Genomic DNA, 16,648 nt, shown 5'->3' with positions numbered 1-16,648 from the left:
TTCCCACCCCTCCCCTGCTAATGACCAAGCTGGCACACTCTGAGCCTGAAAGGTAACATGCGCTTCTGCCTGTGCTTGGGACAAGGCAGTCCTTGTCTGTCACCAACTGTCTAGGGTGTCACAGGCCTAAGAACTAAATACGCCCTGATCTGAAGAACTCTGCCTCACAAGCGCTTCAACGAGACTGAACTCTACCTCCAGGCCCCGCTAGCATGCGCGTCTGGTGACTGAGGGCAGCGGCGATGTCGTCTCAGCTCCTGGGTCTACCCAGGCCTGCGAGCACTGCGGTTCACAGACAGGAGCCGGGGCGATCACCCACGGCACCAGTGCCTGCTGGAGACGAAAGCGGTTTCTCAATTGACTGCCTAGCTCCTCTCCAGAGCATGAGAATCATTTGTGGGACGCTCAGCGCCCAGGACCAAGTCAGGAAGAGGAGCTGAGGGCTTCCCAGGGCAGCGTGCTGCCATCGCAGGCCCTGCCCGCCTCCACGCTCCTCACAGACGCCCACGCTCTGAGGGGCTCATGCCGCTTCCGAGACTCGGCTAAAGCCCACGTCGGTGAGCTTCTTTCCCTCCAACTAGTCGCCACGCTGGCACCTCGAGGGGCCTGATGCCCAGCAGCAGAAAGGAGTGAAGAAGAGACAGCAAGTCACGGCCTCAGAAAGGTGCTGGCTAGCATGCGACCTCTTCCGTCTGGGGGGCTGTCTGGGAGAAGTGCCAGCCTGGCCACAGCCCGCGCCAGACCCTTTTGGAGGCTGCCTCTGCAGGGAGATGCTGCTGGCTGCCGGCAGGCGGTGCAGGCTCTTCAGAGCCCAGAAATGGGGGACCTCTCTCCCTGGCTGTGAACGGAAGAGGCCCATACACATTCCGTGTAGATACAGACTGAACATTTAATAGCAGGGGGTACAACCAACACAACACACAGCGCAGAACGAGCAGTCAGGCATCTCTGGAGTTTGGTTTCTGCTGTTTCTTTTGGGGGGGGGGTGTATTACAATGAGAACATCCAGTCCAGAGGACTGCTGCAGGGTTCCTCAGAGAAGGGGAGCCAAGAACGCACCGGGTCGCAGGAATGGAAAGGAATGCCAACACCCACTCAGCTTCTCCAGCCACCAAAGCCCTGGACGGACCTGCAAGGAAGTGCCGGGAGAGGAGGTCAGCTCCTGCTCCAGGAAGGGCTCTGGAGCTCATGCAACTGCCTGTGTTCAAAGAGCAGGACCCGGAACTGCCGGTGTCAGGCACTTCTGCACAGATGCAGAGCGAGAGGACAGGAAACCAGGACGTGGGGACGGGCTCGGAGCCCAGGGGGCTTCTGGGAGTGAACAGGGAGATACGGAAAAGCATCTCTCGGGTTCTGCCTTCCAGGCTCTGCTCAGCAGAAGGCATCGTCCTCTCTCTCACACATGGCCCGGGAGAAGGCCAGGCCTGGAACCTCCGGCCACATGCCTACTGAGAGCAGCAAGTCCACAGACCCCAAAACCTGCTGCTGAAATGCCGTTTCCAGGACAAGAGTTTAAACAGGAAAAGTAGATACCAAACTGTACAAGGAGACCAAAACTACTCTTTTCACATACTGCAGATGCCTCCACCCTTATTTAATGACTCAAAACTGAAGAGGGATACTTACGAGTTAGAAGATCCAAAGGTGAATCCTGAAAAAGAGGAAAAGGGTGCAGTTAGAACACAGACACCTGAAAGACAAAGGTGGTCTCCAGGGCGCCTTGGGCCCCTCCCTGTGTCTCTACAGCAAGCCCTCCTCCCGCAAGACACAGGCCTGGGAGGGGGCGGGGGCAGGACGGGGCGTGGCCTGCTGGCTGTTTCAGGGTCTGTCCCACCTCCACTGTGGCCAGCAGAGGGTCTCACTGTTGCTGATGCCACACAAACTCATTTCATCAAGAAAACGTGCTTTTCCTACTTTCTCCATCCACTTGCGCTCTCTTCTCCTTGAGGCCAGAGCAGCAAGACACTCGCTCGGTCTGAGGGTCAGCCCTGCTGCTCACTGTCTAGCCCTTTGAGCAAACCGGCCCCTTGCGGTTTCTATGTCATTTGTAAAATAATAACAATACCTAACTTTTGCATCTTGTAAGTGTGCTGCAAAGACACCTACTATCTGAAGAAGTAGGGTGTCAAACAAATGAAAGACATTTTGTAAAGTCTCTACCTCTTATTTTTACTTTCTTCTCTATCTTATCTTTTGAGTCTTCTGGTTTAGTCTTTTAAGTCAAGGTCTAGTTAGAATGGCTATCTTTTGGGGTCCTCAAATCTTGAGAGAAAAGTCAAGTCAGCCATTTCTTTATTTGGTGAGAAACAGCACAGTGTTACAAGTCTAACTAAAACCTAAAAAAAACACTGCGTCTTTCCAGTACTTTCAGCTTTTCAAGTACCAGACTGAATAGCCAGGTAAAATCACTCGTTCTTGGAGGGTCAGGGTAGGGACGAGGGTTGTCAGACATTTACTGAGGGAACGAAAGGAGAGACCACAGTGAAGAGAGTGGTCGGGCTGCCCACCTCCTCCGCCTGATCCGAAGCCAGAGAATCCCCCGCTCTGGCTCCCAAACCCAGCAGACTGTTGGGACAGTGATCCGAAAGTCGGTGCGTTCTGACTGGCGAGGGTGCCAAACGACGTGGTGTTGCTGCTGCTCCCGAACCTGGGTCCCGGTGAGAACGGAGACTGCGGTTAGCGCGGCCACGTGGTCACTCTGCTGCCCGACAGCCTCGGCCCCCCTCCTGGGTCTCAGGATGCGCGACATACGTGATTCGAGCTGACGAGCTTGGTTTAAACTGGCAGCCTCTCAGAAAAAGTAGGCTAGAGATCAGCAAACCTTTGCCTCAGCTTCATGAAGAAAAATAAAGGGCTGCAGGATGAAACCCCACTTGTCCAGTGTTTGGGTTTTCCTCCGCTATCTGGAACTTCCAGGTCACTGGTCCTGAGCTAATCTCACCCATGCCTTGGGCCTCTCATACACGGCTGTGGGAAGCCCTCGGGTGTCAGCCGGGGTCAGAGACAGACTCACGGCGGGGACCTGAAGAAAGGTGATGGGCTCCTTCGGAGATGTCACACCAAAACTGGTGCTTGGCTCTGCTGGACAACTCAGAACTAACCAGCCAGTCAGGATTTATGTGGGAGAGCCCCTGGCCAGGGCAGAACCTCATACTTTTTTTTGCTAGCAAAAGAAAATAGCTGGTTTCAAATAAATAAATAAAAACATCAAGATTCCCAGTCAACCACAAACCTTCCGGCAACTTTGCAATATCATGTGCTGGGCAGTTACTGCAGAAAACAGTATCTGTCAGAACCTGCCAGAAAACTGATTTAAGTCGACCCCAACTCTCCTTTCAAAGCTTTCCTTAACTTAGGATTTCCTGACTTCCTGGGAGCAACTTAAGAGACCCATCAGTCTCTATATGAAATCCAACAAGCAATGTATCAACTCGCTCACTTTCCTTGAAACTTGCCAGCATGTCCGCACTGGCCTCTTTCATGGAGAGGTGAGGAGGGTGTGAGGAAGGGTTCCATTTGAGTTTACTTTCATGACAAAGACGCTCCCTCCTCGTCAGCACTCATCCCATGTGCCCTGACAGTTCTCCCAAATGGCCCCCGGCCCCACCCCCCAGCTCTGTACTGTTAGAGTCCCGAGCCAGGGTTGAGGGCTGTGAAAGGCCCAGCAGACAGTAACTGCAGACATCTATACTTCCTTCGAATGAGACACTTTGTAGTCATCACCACATATATTTTACTGGGATTCTGTGATGTGGTGAAGGCTATTTTCTCCTTGGGGTTTTGGTAACCAGACTGAATTTTTGGGGCCCTCTGAAGCAAATCTCTACTATGGCATTTTCAAGTGAGGACATACACCAAGCAGCAGGAGCAGCCTTGGAGGCAGAGTGGTCATGGAGACTGCAATGTGTCCAGGGCCCAGATGGTGCCTGCGGAAGCTGGCCCAGGGGACTGTGGACTGAAGTCCTACGCTGGGGGTCTTCAGTGGAGCAGGGGACTTAATCTAAGGAGCTGTCTGCTCAGGGACAACAATTGCAAGAGGAAAGAATTTGGTAAAAACTGTTCATTCAGAATTTCCTAACAGAAGTCACCACACGAGGGGCAATCTTGCAGTAAAGCAGCCAAGGGGAGACTGTTTTTCTGCCTTTAACCAATCCTTTAGCTCTGCTAGGAGAACAGGGATCTGCCAGCCACCTATCAGGGGACAGGAACATGGCTCACATCCGGCAAGTACTGGACAGAGTCTGGCCTTTCCCTGCAGAGAACAGGAATCCTGGAGTGACTGGTTTGTGGGTTTTGAGGGATGGAATTTCAGCTTGGTCAAGAAAAGGGGAAACAGAAGAATTTTCTTTTCAAACCAGGAGTACTGGGCCCCAGAGCCTCTGCGGACCCGAGCCTGGGGGCCTCCTCTGGCCTCTCCCGGGGGGCTTACCCGAATCCTCCCGCGCTGGCGGCAGCAGTACCCTCTCCGAACACTTTGCCTCCCGTCGAGCCCAGAGGGCTTGTAAAGGCTGGGGCTGAACCGAATGCTGGCACCCCTCCAAACCCAGGGGATCCCCCAAAAGTAGGAGGGCTGCCAAACACTGGAGCAGCACCGAAGCCACCTGAGCAAAACAGAGGCAAACAAACAGAAACAGAGAGAAAGAAAGAAAGGAGGAGACAGGAAGAGAAGACAGTGAGTGGTGAGAGACCAAATCAAAAGAGGGAGAAGGAGAAAGGGGAGAACACGTTAGAACCTCACATTCAAACAGTCATAGCCGAGGGCAACACCCCTTCTATCAGCAAGACAGTAAACCCAAACCCAACCAAACCGCCACCCCTCCATTGCCAGCAGAAGGGTCTGGGCTCCGCGTAGGAGCACACCTTGGAGTTCTAAGAACCCAAGAGACTTCCTGTTTGTCTGTGAGCTCCCCGGGCCTTCCCAGAGGCAAGCTGGAGTTGTCAGCTCCATGTTTCGTGAGATCCAACTGCCAGGAAGAACCAGCTCGGCCACGTCAGACCCCTACATGGCCCCCCTGCCATGTTTTGAGACTTTTCACTGAAAAGTCACGCTCAAGAGATTCAATCCCTACCCAGTTGTCAAAGTGGTCAGAGTTTATTACTTATCATCACATAGGCAAGGTCTCTAGCTTCACAGAAACACGAATTAGGGGCTCACGGCCCACCCTCAGGGAGGACCTGTGAGCCGGGTTCCGAGGAGACGCAGCGCCGCGGGGCGCTGGCGCTTGGCCAGGCGCTCGTTACTTATTTACAGCCTGATGCCTCTCCGTCTCTCTCAGGAGTCTCCCTCCCTGCACAGAAGAGTTAACAAAAAGCTCTCTCTGCAGTCAGGAACTACTCCTCAATAAAAAAGGCACACTGCGTTTCTTGTCTGGAGGACGGCTGCTGCATGAATGAGACAGAACCCTCCCTCAGCAGGCGAGGCGAGCCCCGAGTCTCCCAGCCCGCGGGCAGGCTCCCAGCGCTGCTGCTCACGTGGACACAGGCCCGCGGCGGCGGCACCCACGCAGGTGGCCACACAGGAAGGGCCAGGTGTGCCCGGGGCGCCTCCCCCGACTGGTAGATGCCTGTTAGACGGCGAGACAGAAGGCCCTTGCCTGACTGTTCCTCCTGCCCCTGAGGATGATTCCCAAACCCCAAGACTCTGCTGACATCGTTCTAGGACGTTAGCAGAGACACTCGCTAAGCGTCTATTGAACAGAACACAGCAAAACGGTACAAGAGGTGTGCTCTGAAGGGTAGTGTTTCTCGCAGTGACTGTCAGCCTAGGAGCTCCATGCTGAAGGGAGGAATGGTGGCCCAGGCCAAGCCAGGAGGCAACCGGACCAGGGAGACGGGGCCCTCATTCTCGGCTCGTCGGAAAGTGAATCCCGGTGTTAGAGGGATGACCCAGTCCCTCTTATCAGCAAGAGCAAACGCTGGATATGGAAAGCTGGCAGCTGAACGCCTCAGTCAGCTCAGCTCTGTGGTTCAGTCGTTTGCTCATTCACCAGAACAGCAGGAGCACAACTGAGAAGGTGATTTCTGTGCGGGCTCACGTCTGGGTCTACAGTCTGTATTTTAAAACCTCGAGTGAAATTCCAAGCCATGATAATGGAGCCTGCTGGGTTACAAATATAACAGACTGGAAAAAAAAGTGCTAAAAAACCCTTGCAGTTGAATTATTTAAGACTGATCACGGATCTGGTTACACTTTCTTCCTGGACACACAGACCTTCACCTAGTACTTTGTACTCAATATTGTTCAGAGTTCTTGGTGGAAGGTGAGTGAAAAACGAGAAGTCACAATGATACAGAAAGTACACTAGATGGAGAGAGATTACACATGTACACACAATGTCCCAAAACAACGGATCCACGTCACAGCTAGAATGACAGAAGAGAATGGTGACCCGGGCTTCACTGTTGGAGACGGACAACTCACTCCTGATGCTGAGGGTTCCAATTTTATTAGCTGCTTACATTTTCATGATTTTCTTCTCCAGAAGAGATAGAAATTTAGTACTCAATAAGATATCCAATTTACTGAGGGCCTTCCATGTGCCAGCTGCTGTTCACCAGTTTCAATCCTCCCTGTAAACCTGGGACCCTGACTTCACAGGTGAGGACACTGAGGCTCAGAGAAGATGCCCCATGTCTAGACTAAGCCACTGGTGAGCGGCAGAGCTTGGATGGGAACAAGGACAGGGTGACCACAAGACCACCCAGCACCTCACCACCACGTGCCACCCTGCCCCCTCCACTGCCACCAAAGCCAGTAACTCTGGCGGCAGAACAGTGGAGCGGACCCAGTGGACTGGGGCAGCAGGAGGCCACTGTCAGTCTGTCCCACTTCCTGTCCTCTGTTCAAGTCATCTCCAGTGGTGTTATTTTTTATTGCAACTGTACTCAAGTGAGGAGGGCTGCTTCTGGAATTTTTCAGAGACCCACCCAAACCCACAATCTGAAATTCCTGGAGTCCTCAATTAAGGTGGTTCCATGGGGCAAGTCATCAAATAGGAAAAATCAGTCTGAAGACTGGGTGGATGCATTTTCTCTCAGACTGAAAAAATAAAAGGGTCAAGTTCTCAACTCAACTGAGATGTGACCCCAGGATAAGGAAAAACAGAAGACATAAGAGTTGAAGAAAACATGATCAGGTTCCTCAAAGATAAATTAAAAGGTCTTGATGATTAATAAACTAAACTATCTTAGTCAAGTACTATTTGCCCTGTTAACTGGGACCAAAAGCTTTGCAGCCCTTTTGTTTTTAAAACACTCACTGCAGGAAGTGTTTTAAAAAATCACTCAAAGCAGCAAAATGCAGCTGTGGTGCTCATTCCTACTCCACTTCAGATTCCAGGAGAGAGCATCAAAAGCTAGCAAAGACTAGCCTACGCTAAGCATGGGTCTGAGTAAAGGTGCCCAGAGCATTAGGAAACCGCAACTTCGGTTCTGAAAGGTGGGATTCCAGGTGCTAATTCGGGGCAGCCACGCTCCCGTCAGAGGCATCCAGGCAGCCTTGGGGAGGGTCCTTCCCCTGCGATCCCCACACAGAGTCCCCAACATCCCCCCAACCTGGGGGAAGCATCCTGCCTGCTCACCTGTGGGGCATTTGCTTTAATGAACTGCTTTCTCAGCAGGTTAAGGCTCCCTACCCTCAAAAATCTTTTCACACAATTATCCACACAACGAGGGCAGGTATGTAGCCCCTCTGTAGATCTCAGAGACAGAAAGAGGATAGAGGGGGCAGCTGACAGAGACGAAGGATTTTTTTTTTGCAGGTAAATATATACTGTTCTTTAAAATCTTTAATTGCAAGTATAATGATACATGATTATAAAAAAAAGCCACACAGTTTATAACTATACATTTTAAAAGTGATGCTGGGATAAAAAGTAGTATTGTAATGTTCTTTATTCCTAGGTAGGTATATTCCAAAAGTGAAAATTAATTGTGTTATATCATTATGCTATGAAAACTGTACACATACAAGAGCAGGTGATATAGTTATGTGATTATACTTGATAAAAAGTTTTTAAAAAAAAGGTGACTTGGGAAGGACAAAATGATATAGACATAAGAAATCACATGGATCATCTGTCTTACCCATCACAGGTAATGGGCACCCAAGCAAATATGACTCAGGATGCTTTCTTGTTTACGTTTCAAGTTACAGTCTTATAGGCTCCCTTCTTTGGCTGTTAAATGCAACTGTAAATATCTACAATGTTTTCTTCCCTACGAAGACACTAAACTCTGTTAAGGGCTGCATGACATGCATTCTGTGCTTAATATGTCTCAGGAGACAGAGAACAGTGTCGGGAATGTAGCAGATGCTCAATGAAGAGAATGAATTTGGCAGAAAAGTATCTTCATCCACACTCCAGTCACCTCCCTCGAGAACCACCCTGCAAAGCTCTGCTCCCAGAAGTCTATACACATTAAATACACGTGTAACAGTAAGCATAGCAAACAGGCAGAGCAGTACCTGTTTTATTCGGAGTGGAAAACCCAAAGCCTTGGGAGGCCACGCTTCCTCCTCCAGAGCTGAAAGTGCCAGCAGGCTTCTGGTCTCCGAAGGATGAGCTGGCAAATCCGCCAAATGTCTTGGCTCCACTGTTTCCGAACAGGTTAGAGGTATCTGAAGAGATGAAGAACATGCATGAGGGAGGTCAGAGGGAGAAAGATGTCCTTACATACTCCTCAAAACAGAGAAGGAAGAACTCTCACTAGGCATTTGGGGAGAAGGGGGTGACAAAGAAGTCTAGGATCCAAGGATGCTGGGTGGCAGTGAAACAGAAACCTCCTTTGATGTGTGTGTATCTTCATGACAAGTTTGTAATCATTCCAGTGCCCAGGCTCAAGATTTCCTGATATGATGTTACAGGCACAAAACAAAGGGAGGCAACAGGTTCCAAGGAAGGGCTCTTCTGCAGAAATGCACCTGTGAGCCCACAAGTAGCAGGTGTGTCCAACAGAGGGCCCACCCTGCGGCCACACAAGACTCAGCTTCTGAAGAACGGGGCTGGTGTTCATGGATCTCTTCACATGAAGACCAACTTCAAATTGTGTCAAAACTAGAGAAAACAAAGTTAGAGTGAATGCAAACTGAGCATACTGACTTCCAATTCTACTCTTACATGCCTGCCATTGCCGGATCTGCACAGAGAATGCAGATGGAATAAGAAAGATCCCGCTGCTCCTCCTCCTGATTGGATGGAAGCTCGGGATGTTCTGAAGAACCTAAGAGGCCAGCAGGACTTCCAGTCTGACTTCCTCTTTCTAAGAGGTTCAGACTAAGCCCTTGACCTTTTAGATGCTTATCTGGTGGGTCACTCCCTCACTGACTGTGGAGTGTGGGTTCAGGAGTGTAGGTCACTCCTACACACTGACTTGGCTCCAAGAATTAAAGGAAAAAAGGAATTGAGCTCCTAAAAATCAAGATGGGTGTCAAGTTTTTTGTATAGGTAATGCAAATCTGACAGGCAACATATAAACCGCCAAAGTCATAAACATGGAAGCTCCTGGGGAGTACAGACAGCATGCTACAAACAGGAATTTTTCTTCAACCCTTTACTGGGAGGAGTGGGGAGGGATGACTCACATTTCCCCATCCTGTTGTGATGGGTGTTTTATTACAATGAGTTTGCACACACAGTAAGGCAGCAAACCACTCTCTTTAAAGAGGATCACTGCCCAGACACAGGCACGGACAGGAGGCTGCAATGACATACTCTGGGTGTGTATGGACAGCTGACTGCATGTCACCAAGAGAGATGTACAGACACCTGCACGGGCCAGACAGGTGCTCACAGTGAGGGTGACGGATGGGAGAAGCGTGGAGGGTAACTCCCCAAGACGAGCTGTCTGAAGAGGGGGTCCACCACTAACCTGTCAAGCTCAGGGCCTCTCTTCTCGCTCTGCTGCCAATCAAACCCCAGTGTGAGATGCAACTCTGTTAATACTTCCGGTTTCAATGCTCTTGATCCACAATCCAGCAAGTGCAGAGCCTCATCTCAGGGACCCAACCATTTCTAATTTCATGCGCCAGTAACACAGAGCCCCAGACTATGGTGTGGTCACCTGCTCTGTAAAACTATTGCTGGCAGTCTAAGAGCTTGGCTGTGAGCATGTCAGACACTGACAGCATGCATGGGTAGCAAATTCCTTTTCATCAACATCATATATGGTCCTAGGGGACTACGTATCCCCTAGGGAGCCTGCAAAATGCCCTCTTGAGCAGTCTGATCCCTTCCTGATCCAAGGTGACTGAAGGTTACATTAGATCCCTTCAATGGTGGTGCGTCTGACACTGGAAACAAAAACCAAGCTTCTCAGCCATTCCTTTCATTTGGTATTTCAAGAAGAGAGGGCTGCGATTTTTTACTTTGTTAGTGCTAACAAGGCAAAAATTCCAAATAGCAAATGAATTCAAGTGCAAGATTAGAGGCTAGATCTCCTCTTGGAGAAACCAGAAATACAGAGGTGAAATGATTTTACTGGGACTGTGTTGGAAGATCTGAATTCCGGGGAGGTCAGAAAATATTTACAAGCCTTTGGGCTTCTTTATCCCTTTATCTCTTTAAGACTCCTTGGTCTTTAGGATGTTCAAAGATATTACAGTGGGATAAATGAGTGGTGCAGTCAGCCTTGGCTTAGAAAACCTAATAACTGACAGGAAAGGACTAAGCCTTCCTGAGTCACGGTTTCCTCACACAAAATTCACATGGCCCCAGGGGTTACCTGTATCTTTGGTAGAGTCTCCTGGGAAGAAAGAGAGAAGAAACCTTTGCAGTGTGAGCTTCAGGATACAGAACGCTCCAGCACCAAGCACCAGTCATGTCCCTAGCTTGTCTTTTGAGATCACTGCATAGTTCCAATTATTTTTCAGGGCTAAAGGCAGCCCGGGGTCTAAATGCCCCCAAGGGAGCTGGGGGCCACCCAATCTGTGCTCCGATATCTATCTGCAGGGGAGCGTGGTCAATGAATGCCATGTGAAGCAAGCATGAGGGCCACCAGACAAGGTGCACGGGGAGAAGTTCCATTCCATGGCAAGGCTGGAAGATCTCAGGGGGGCAATACAGTGGATCGGAGCTCTACACACACGCCTGGATGAAACCCTCCTTACACTACTTAATGGCTGTTACCTCTGGAAGCCCACACCCTCTCTCTGAACCTACAACTTGATTGGTAAAAGGGGGACGGCCACATCTAAAACTGATGACACCATTCTAACGGCAGAAAGCAAAGAAGAACTAAAGAGCTTGATGAGGAACTAAAGTCCTCTTGATGAAGGTGAAAGAGGAGAGTGAAAAAGCTGGCTTAAAACTCAACATTCAAAAAAGTAAGATCATGGCATCTGATTCCATCACTTCATGACAAAGAGATGAGGAAAAAATGGAAACAGTGACAGACTTTATTTTCTTGGGCTCCAAGATCACTGTGGACGGTGACTGCAGCCATGAAATTAAAGACACTTGAACAATAAAAGATGCTGCTCCTTGGAAGAAAAGCTATGACAAACCTAGACAGCATATTAAAAAGCAGAGATATCATTTTGCCGACAAAAGTTCCATATAGTCAAAGCTATGGATTTTCCAGTAGGTCCGGTACAGATGTGAGAGTTGGACCATAAAGAAGGCTGAGTGCCGAAGAACTGATGCTTTCAAACTGTGGTGCTGGAGAAGACTCTTCAGAGTTCCTTAGACAGCAAGGAGATCAAACCAGTCAATCCTAAAGGAGATCAACCCTACAGTTTTCAAAAACTGTTACTAAACTCGAGTTCTAAGATCCCTTTGTTTTAGGTTCTAAATTCCTACTAGCAGAACAAAAATTTCTGATTATGTAATTTTGCAAGTTTAAAGGTGTGTGTATCTTCACTATAATCTTTCCTTACATATGACTAGATAAACAGTGACATCAAAATAACTGATCTGTGAATACATGAGTCTCAGGAAAGACTTTGTTTGCTTGTAACTACATGAGCCTGACTATCAAGGAAACCTCGGTCCTGTCTGCAGAACGTCAGCGCTCGATGCACTCTTGTTGTTCAGTTGCTCAGTCACGTCTGACACGTGTCTGGCTCCTTGCGGCCCCATGGACTGCAGCACACCAGGCTCCCTTGTCCTTCACCAGCTCCCTGACTTCGCTCAACCTCATGTCCATTGAGTCAGTGATGATATCTAACCATCTCATCCTCTGTCGTCCCCTTCTCCTCTTGCCCTCAATCTTTCCCAGCATCAGGGTCTTTTCCAATGAGTGATCATGTAGTGATCATGTAATGATCACACAGATGAGAGAAGCTTCTGGTGGCACATATTTAATGAGAGAAGCTAAGATCAAGATTGACAGGTGCCTGACTTCCCAACTCAGTCTCCGTCAGCAGCACGATAAATTTTTTTTAGAAGATTTAAACAAATTTCTTTCATTTCCAATCACGAATAGACAGATCAACAAGGAATTAGCTAAAGAAGAAAGTGCCAGCACAAAGATACAGCTTCATTTGAAAATAAGACAAAAATGTAAGAGCTGAGAAATAATGATGGCTTCAACTTTTGTGTGACATTTCTCTACAGTAGCTGCATTTTAAAGCAAATTCAAAGCAAGTCCGACACAAATGAAAATCCAGATGCTCCTCCGAGCACACCCAGCCTGTTCGGCTGCTCTCTTTTATGCTTGTCTGCTTGCATTCATTTCAAGTCATCTCAATCCTAAGAAACAGAGCAATTTGGGCCTTGGGAGAGACGATGGGAGTAGTTCAGTGCATAGATCCTCTCTCCCTGCAGCTCGGATGTCTTTTCATGGTTATGTAGGACATCTCATTAAAAACCCCAAAATAAAAAACAAAATCAAAACAGACCACACTGCTCTGGGGGAGAGATTTTAAATGGGCCTTCTAGACCTTTCCTCCCTTGCCACACTTGTCACTGAAGCTCTGATACTGCCAGGAGGATGACAGTGACATCAGGGGACCCAGAGACCAGGAAAGTTTCTGAACTTACTTGGGGTAGCTGTGGACCCAAAGCCCCCGCTGGCCGAGCTGAACGGGTTTTTGTTGGCTGCGTCCTGGCTGGGTTTTCCTCCGAGGCCGCTGAAGAAGCCTCCCCCTCTTCCAGCGTTTCCAGACCCAAACACGCTGCCGCTGGAAGAGGATGACTGCTAGAAGACAAAAGGGACAGGAAGCCAGGGAGGATGAGAGGTCACGGTAAAATGGCAGGCCCTGTCCACAGAGAGCAGGCGCTTACAGCCGCGCAGAAGGAATGAGGGAGGGAACACTGATTAGTGCTGGTGCAGACGTTCTAACGGCCAGAGAGGAAGCTGAACGCTGGATGGGAACGCTCCCTACAATCATATGTTCTCAAGTTATTCTACCTTGCCAGTTCTCTGAAAACATCACTCATAGTAGGTGGGAGCCCGAACAGTTCACCTGCCCTGCTTCCTGGGGCAGGGAAACCCAACCCTCGGGAGCTCCCCCAAATGTGAAAGTTTAAACACATTTCTAGGTTATGATGGGCACCACTTATTTTCATTCATCCTGTGTTTGACGGAACTCATCAGCAACCGACTATCAGTGATTTACACTGTCTTTTCTCCCAATTTGCGCACTTTTATTTCATAATGACTTTCCCAGTGCTGCAAAAATAAGCTTAAATTAGCTCCATTGTTGAAATGATGACCACAGCTGAATTCTGTCCAAGTCTGCAAATCTCACACTCTGAGGGTGCTGCTAACGTTGGGCGCATGCTGACACAAAGCTGGATCCAGTACCACACCTACTTCTGTTGAGGAACTGCTTCTTTAGGGAAGACGGGTGCTAGATTTGAGGGGCCATTAATATTAGTTAGATATGTTATCTCGCTGGTTGATAACGTAGAATACAATGGGCCATTAGAGATGGGTTGCTGTGTATAGGAACCTAACAGGAGCCCCCTTCTTGGGGGGTGGGTAGGTGGAGAGGTGAAGTCCCTCTTCTGCAAGATGGGGAAAATAAATTACTCACCTCCAAACACTGAGTGAAATAAATAAGCTAGAAATGCAGTGCCCTTTAGAAAAGTGCCTCAAATGTAGCTGACATGCTCAAAATTGGTTGTGGGTATTTTAAAACGACCAACAAACTGAGCACTTTCTCTGGGCTAGGCACTTTTCTAAGGTCTTTGTAAGTAATTATTTAATCCCCCAAAGAAGTCAAACCTCTAGCGGGTGGTCCCTGAGACATCCTCCCAGTGTGCCCCTGCTCTAGGGGGACGCAGTGACTGCCCTCGGTCTGAACCCCAACCAAGACTGGACCACAGGACAGCTTCACCAACGTGCTGCTCCCCTGTGATCCATGTTCACACAGTAGCTAGAATAACACTTGAAAACAGCAGTCAAATCACTTCACTCCTGCTTACAAATTCTGAAAAGAAACTACATGCTTTGGTCCTGCCCATCTCTCAGCACCATCCTTTACCCCCGCCTTCTTTTGTGCCTTGAACAGCACAGGCTCCTTTTTACCTGAGGGCAACCTACCTGCCTGTTTCTCCCCTCCTCACCAGCCCCACCCCCGCCCCTTTAAACTTCTTTAAAAACAACAGAAACTGTTTACTACACCCATTTAATGACGACTGATTTTTAAAGCTTGGAATGAAACCCAATCATAAGAGCACAGGCTTTGATAACTACTGAACTGACTTCCAAAGGAACGAAGACATGACCAATATGCATGTGTGCGGAAAATAGAAAACACCAGGTTTCTCAGCTGACTTCCATGGATCCAGCTGAAACAGGAAAACTGCCAAAAGACAGACCTTTTTTGCCCTACAGAAAAAACAAAAACAAAAAGCCCCACAAACCCCAGGAACTTCAGATGGTTCAATCTATTTTTAAAAATATGATTTAAAAAATAACGGATATCTGTAGAAATGAGTAGAAGCGGGTAACACTTCACTGAAGTGAATGTGAACTGACAGTTAAACTACATCCTCAGAAGTGGGTTAGTATCCCATTCATTTTAATTACAATAAATAACAATAGTTTTAAAAACTTTAAATTATGGAAGATCTCAAAAGTACATATGGAGGGGCATAATGAACCCACGTACTCACCACCTAGCTTCACCCATGACCCACAGCCAGCTAAGCATCACCTACAGCCCCATGTTCTGCCCCTGATCCTTGATCAGTATGAAGGAGACATCTTATCATTTCATCCACTGTGTAAAGCTCCAAAACAGAAACCGTAACAAACTTACCACATCCAAAAAACTAACAGTACATTTACATCATTAAAGGGAGTCAGTGTTCAAGATACAGAATTAAAAAATTGCCAAAAACCCTGAGAATCTCATCCGGCCTCCAGACCCAAGCACCATTTCACAGGAAGGAACAAGTTACTCAGAAGCTACACCACAGGGATGTAATCAGAACAGGAGTGTGGCGATTTTAACAGGACCAACAACCTGCTGTGTTCAACAGCTGTATTATGAGGAAAAAGAAAAGGACAGACATGGAAGGGCAATCAAAGACCCTGAAGAGACGTATCAACCAGTCTCAGTGAGTGAACCTGACTTGATCCTAAATCAAAGATACAAATGTAAAAAGAGATATTTATGAGACTTTCTCAGAAAGGCATTTCCAGACTATCGGACCTAAATAAGCTTCCCTGAACACTACCGCATCATCCTGCTTGTTCTCTTCATAACTCTTTTTGCTTTGTTTTTTTATTTTTTGGCCACGCCACACAGCATGTGGGATCTTAGTTCCCCAACCAGGGGCTGAACCTCCACCCTCTGCATAGGAAGCATGGAGCCTTAACCACTGAACTCCCAGAGAAGTTCCTCTCCTCACAGTATGTAAAATTATCTGAAATTAATAAATTTAATAAGTAATAAAATTATCAGTCTTAAAGACTGATCCCCCCACTTCCCATCAAATGTAAGCTCTGTGGACATAGCCGCTTTTGTCTGTCTTACTCATTACTGAATTCCTGCATGAATGTTAATTTTCCCAGCCCTGGTTCTCTATTGCCATTTTAACGACACTGAATCTTTCAATCCACAAATACAGGATGCCCTTCCATTTATTCCGATCACTTTTTATTTCTTGAAACAATGTTTTCTTGTATTCAGAGTATGTTTTGTGCTTCTGTCTATTTCTGAGTACTTCACTCCTTTTTATGATACTGGAAATAGAATTGTTTTCTTAATTTCAACTTCATTTTTGGATGGTGTGTTGCAAATGTATATAAATACAATTAAAATTTTATACATTGACCTTGCATCCTACAAACCTGCTGGACTGATTTATTAGTTCTAGTAGTCCTTTAGTGGATTCCTTTGGGTTTTCTATATATATGATATTATCTGAACATATATAGTCTTACTTCTTCCTTTCCACTCTGGATACCTTTCTTTCATTTTCTTGCCTAACTTACCTGGCTAGAATCAACATATGCTTCTGATGTCCATCCATGTGGCTGCAGGCATTGTCCTTCCCTTTTTACTGCTGAGTAGTATTCCATTGTGTGAGGATGCCAGGGTCTACTATTCCCCTAATGATGAACATCTGGGCTATCATAAAGCTGCTAGGAACATTCTGATACTAGTCTGCCTGTGAACATATATTTTCATTTCCTTTGGGTAAACACCTAGAATTGCTAACCATAAAAATTAGTGTACATTTAACTTACTGAG

General features: G+C 47.8%; 1 protein-coding gene across 1 annotated transcript in view; it reads right to left on the bottom strand.

Moving 5' to 3' along the window:
* Positions 1-864: 864 nt before the first annotated feature.
* Positions 865-16,648, bottom strand: part of LOC122442530 (nuclear pore complex protein Nup214-like) — a 19,514-nt gene continuing 3,730 nt past the window's right edge. Inside the window, exons 2-7 of the mRNA XM_043470382.1 lie at positions 12,981-13,137; positions 8,468-8,620; positions 4,430-4,601; positions 2,508-2,647; positions 1,627-1,651; positions 865-1,129 (exon numbers count right to left, since the gene is read on the bottom strand). Of these exons, the coding sequence (XP_043326317.1) occupies positions 1,096-1,129; positions 1,627-1,651; positions 2,508-2,647; positions 4,430-4,601; positions 8,468-8,620; positions 12,981-13,137 (681 nt within the window). The 3' untranslated portion in view covers positions 865-1,095. The remainder of the gene's footprint in view (positions 1,130-1,626; positions 1,652-2,507; positions 2,648-4,429; positions 4,602-8,467; positions 8,621-12,980; positions 13,138-16,648) is intronic.

This window comes from Cervus canadensis, chromosome 5 (assembly GCF_019320065.1).
Source record: "Cervus canadensis isolate Bull #8, Minnesota chromosome 5, ASM1932006v1, whole genome shotgun sequence".
Classification (NCBI taxonomy): Eukaryota; Metazoa; Chordata; class Mammalia; order Artiodactyla; family Cervidae; genus Cervus; species Cervus canadensis.
Note: the sequence above shows the minus strand (reverse complement) of the source record. Positions and strands in the feature narration are given on the sequence as shown.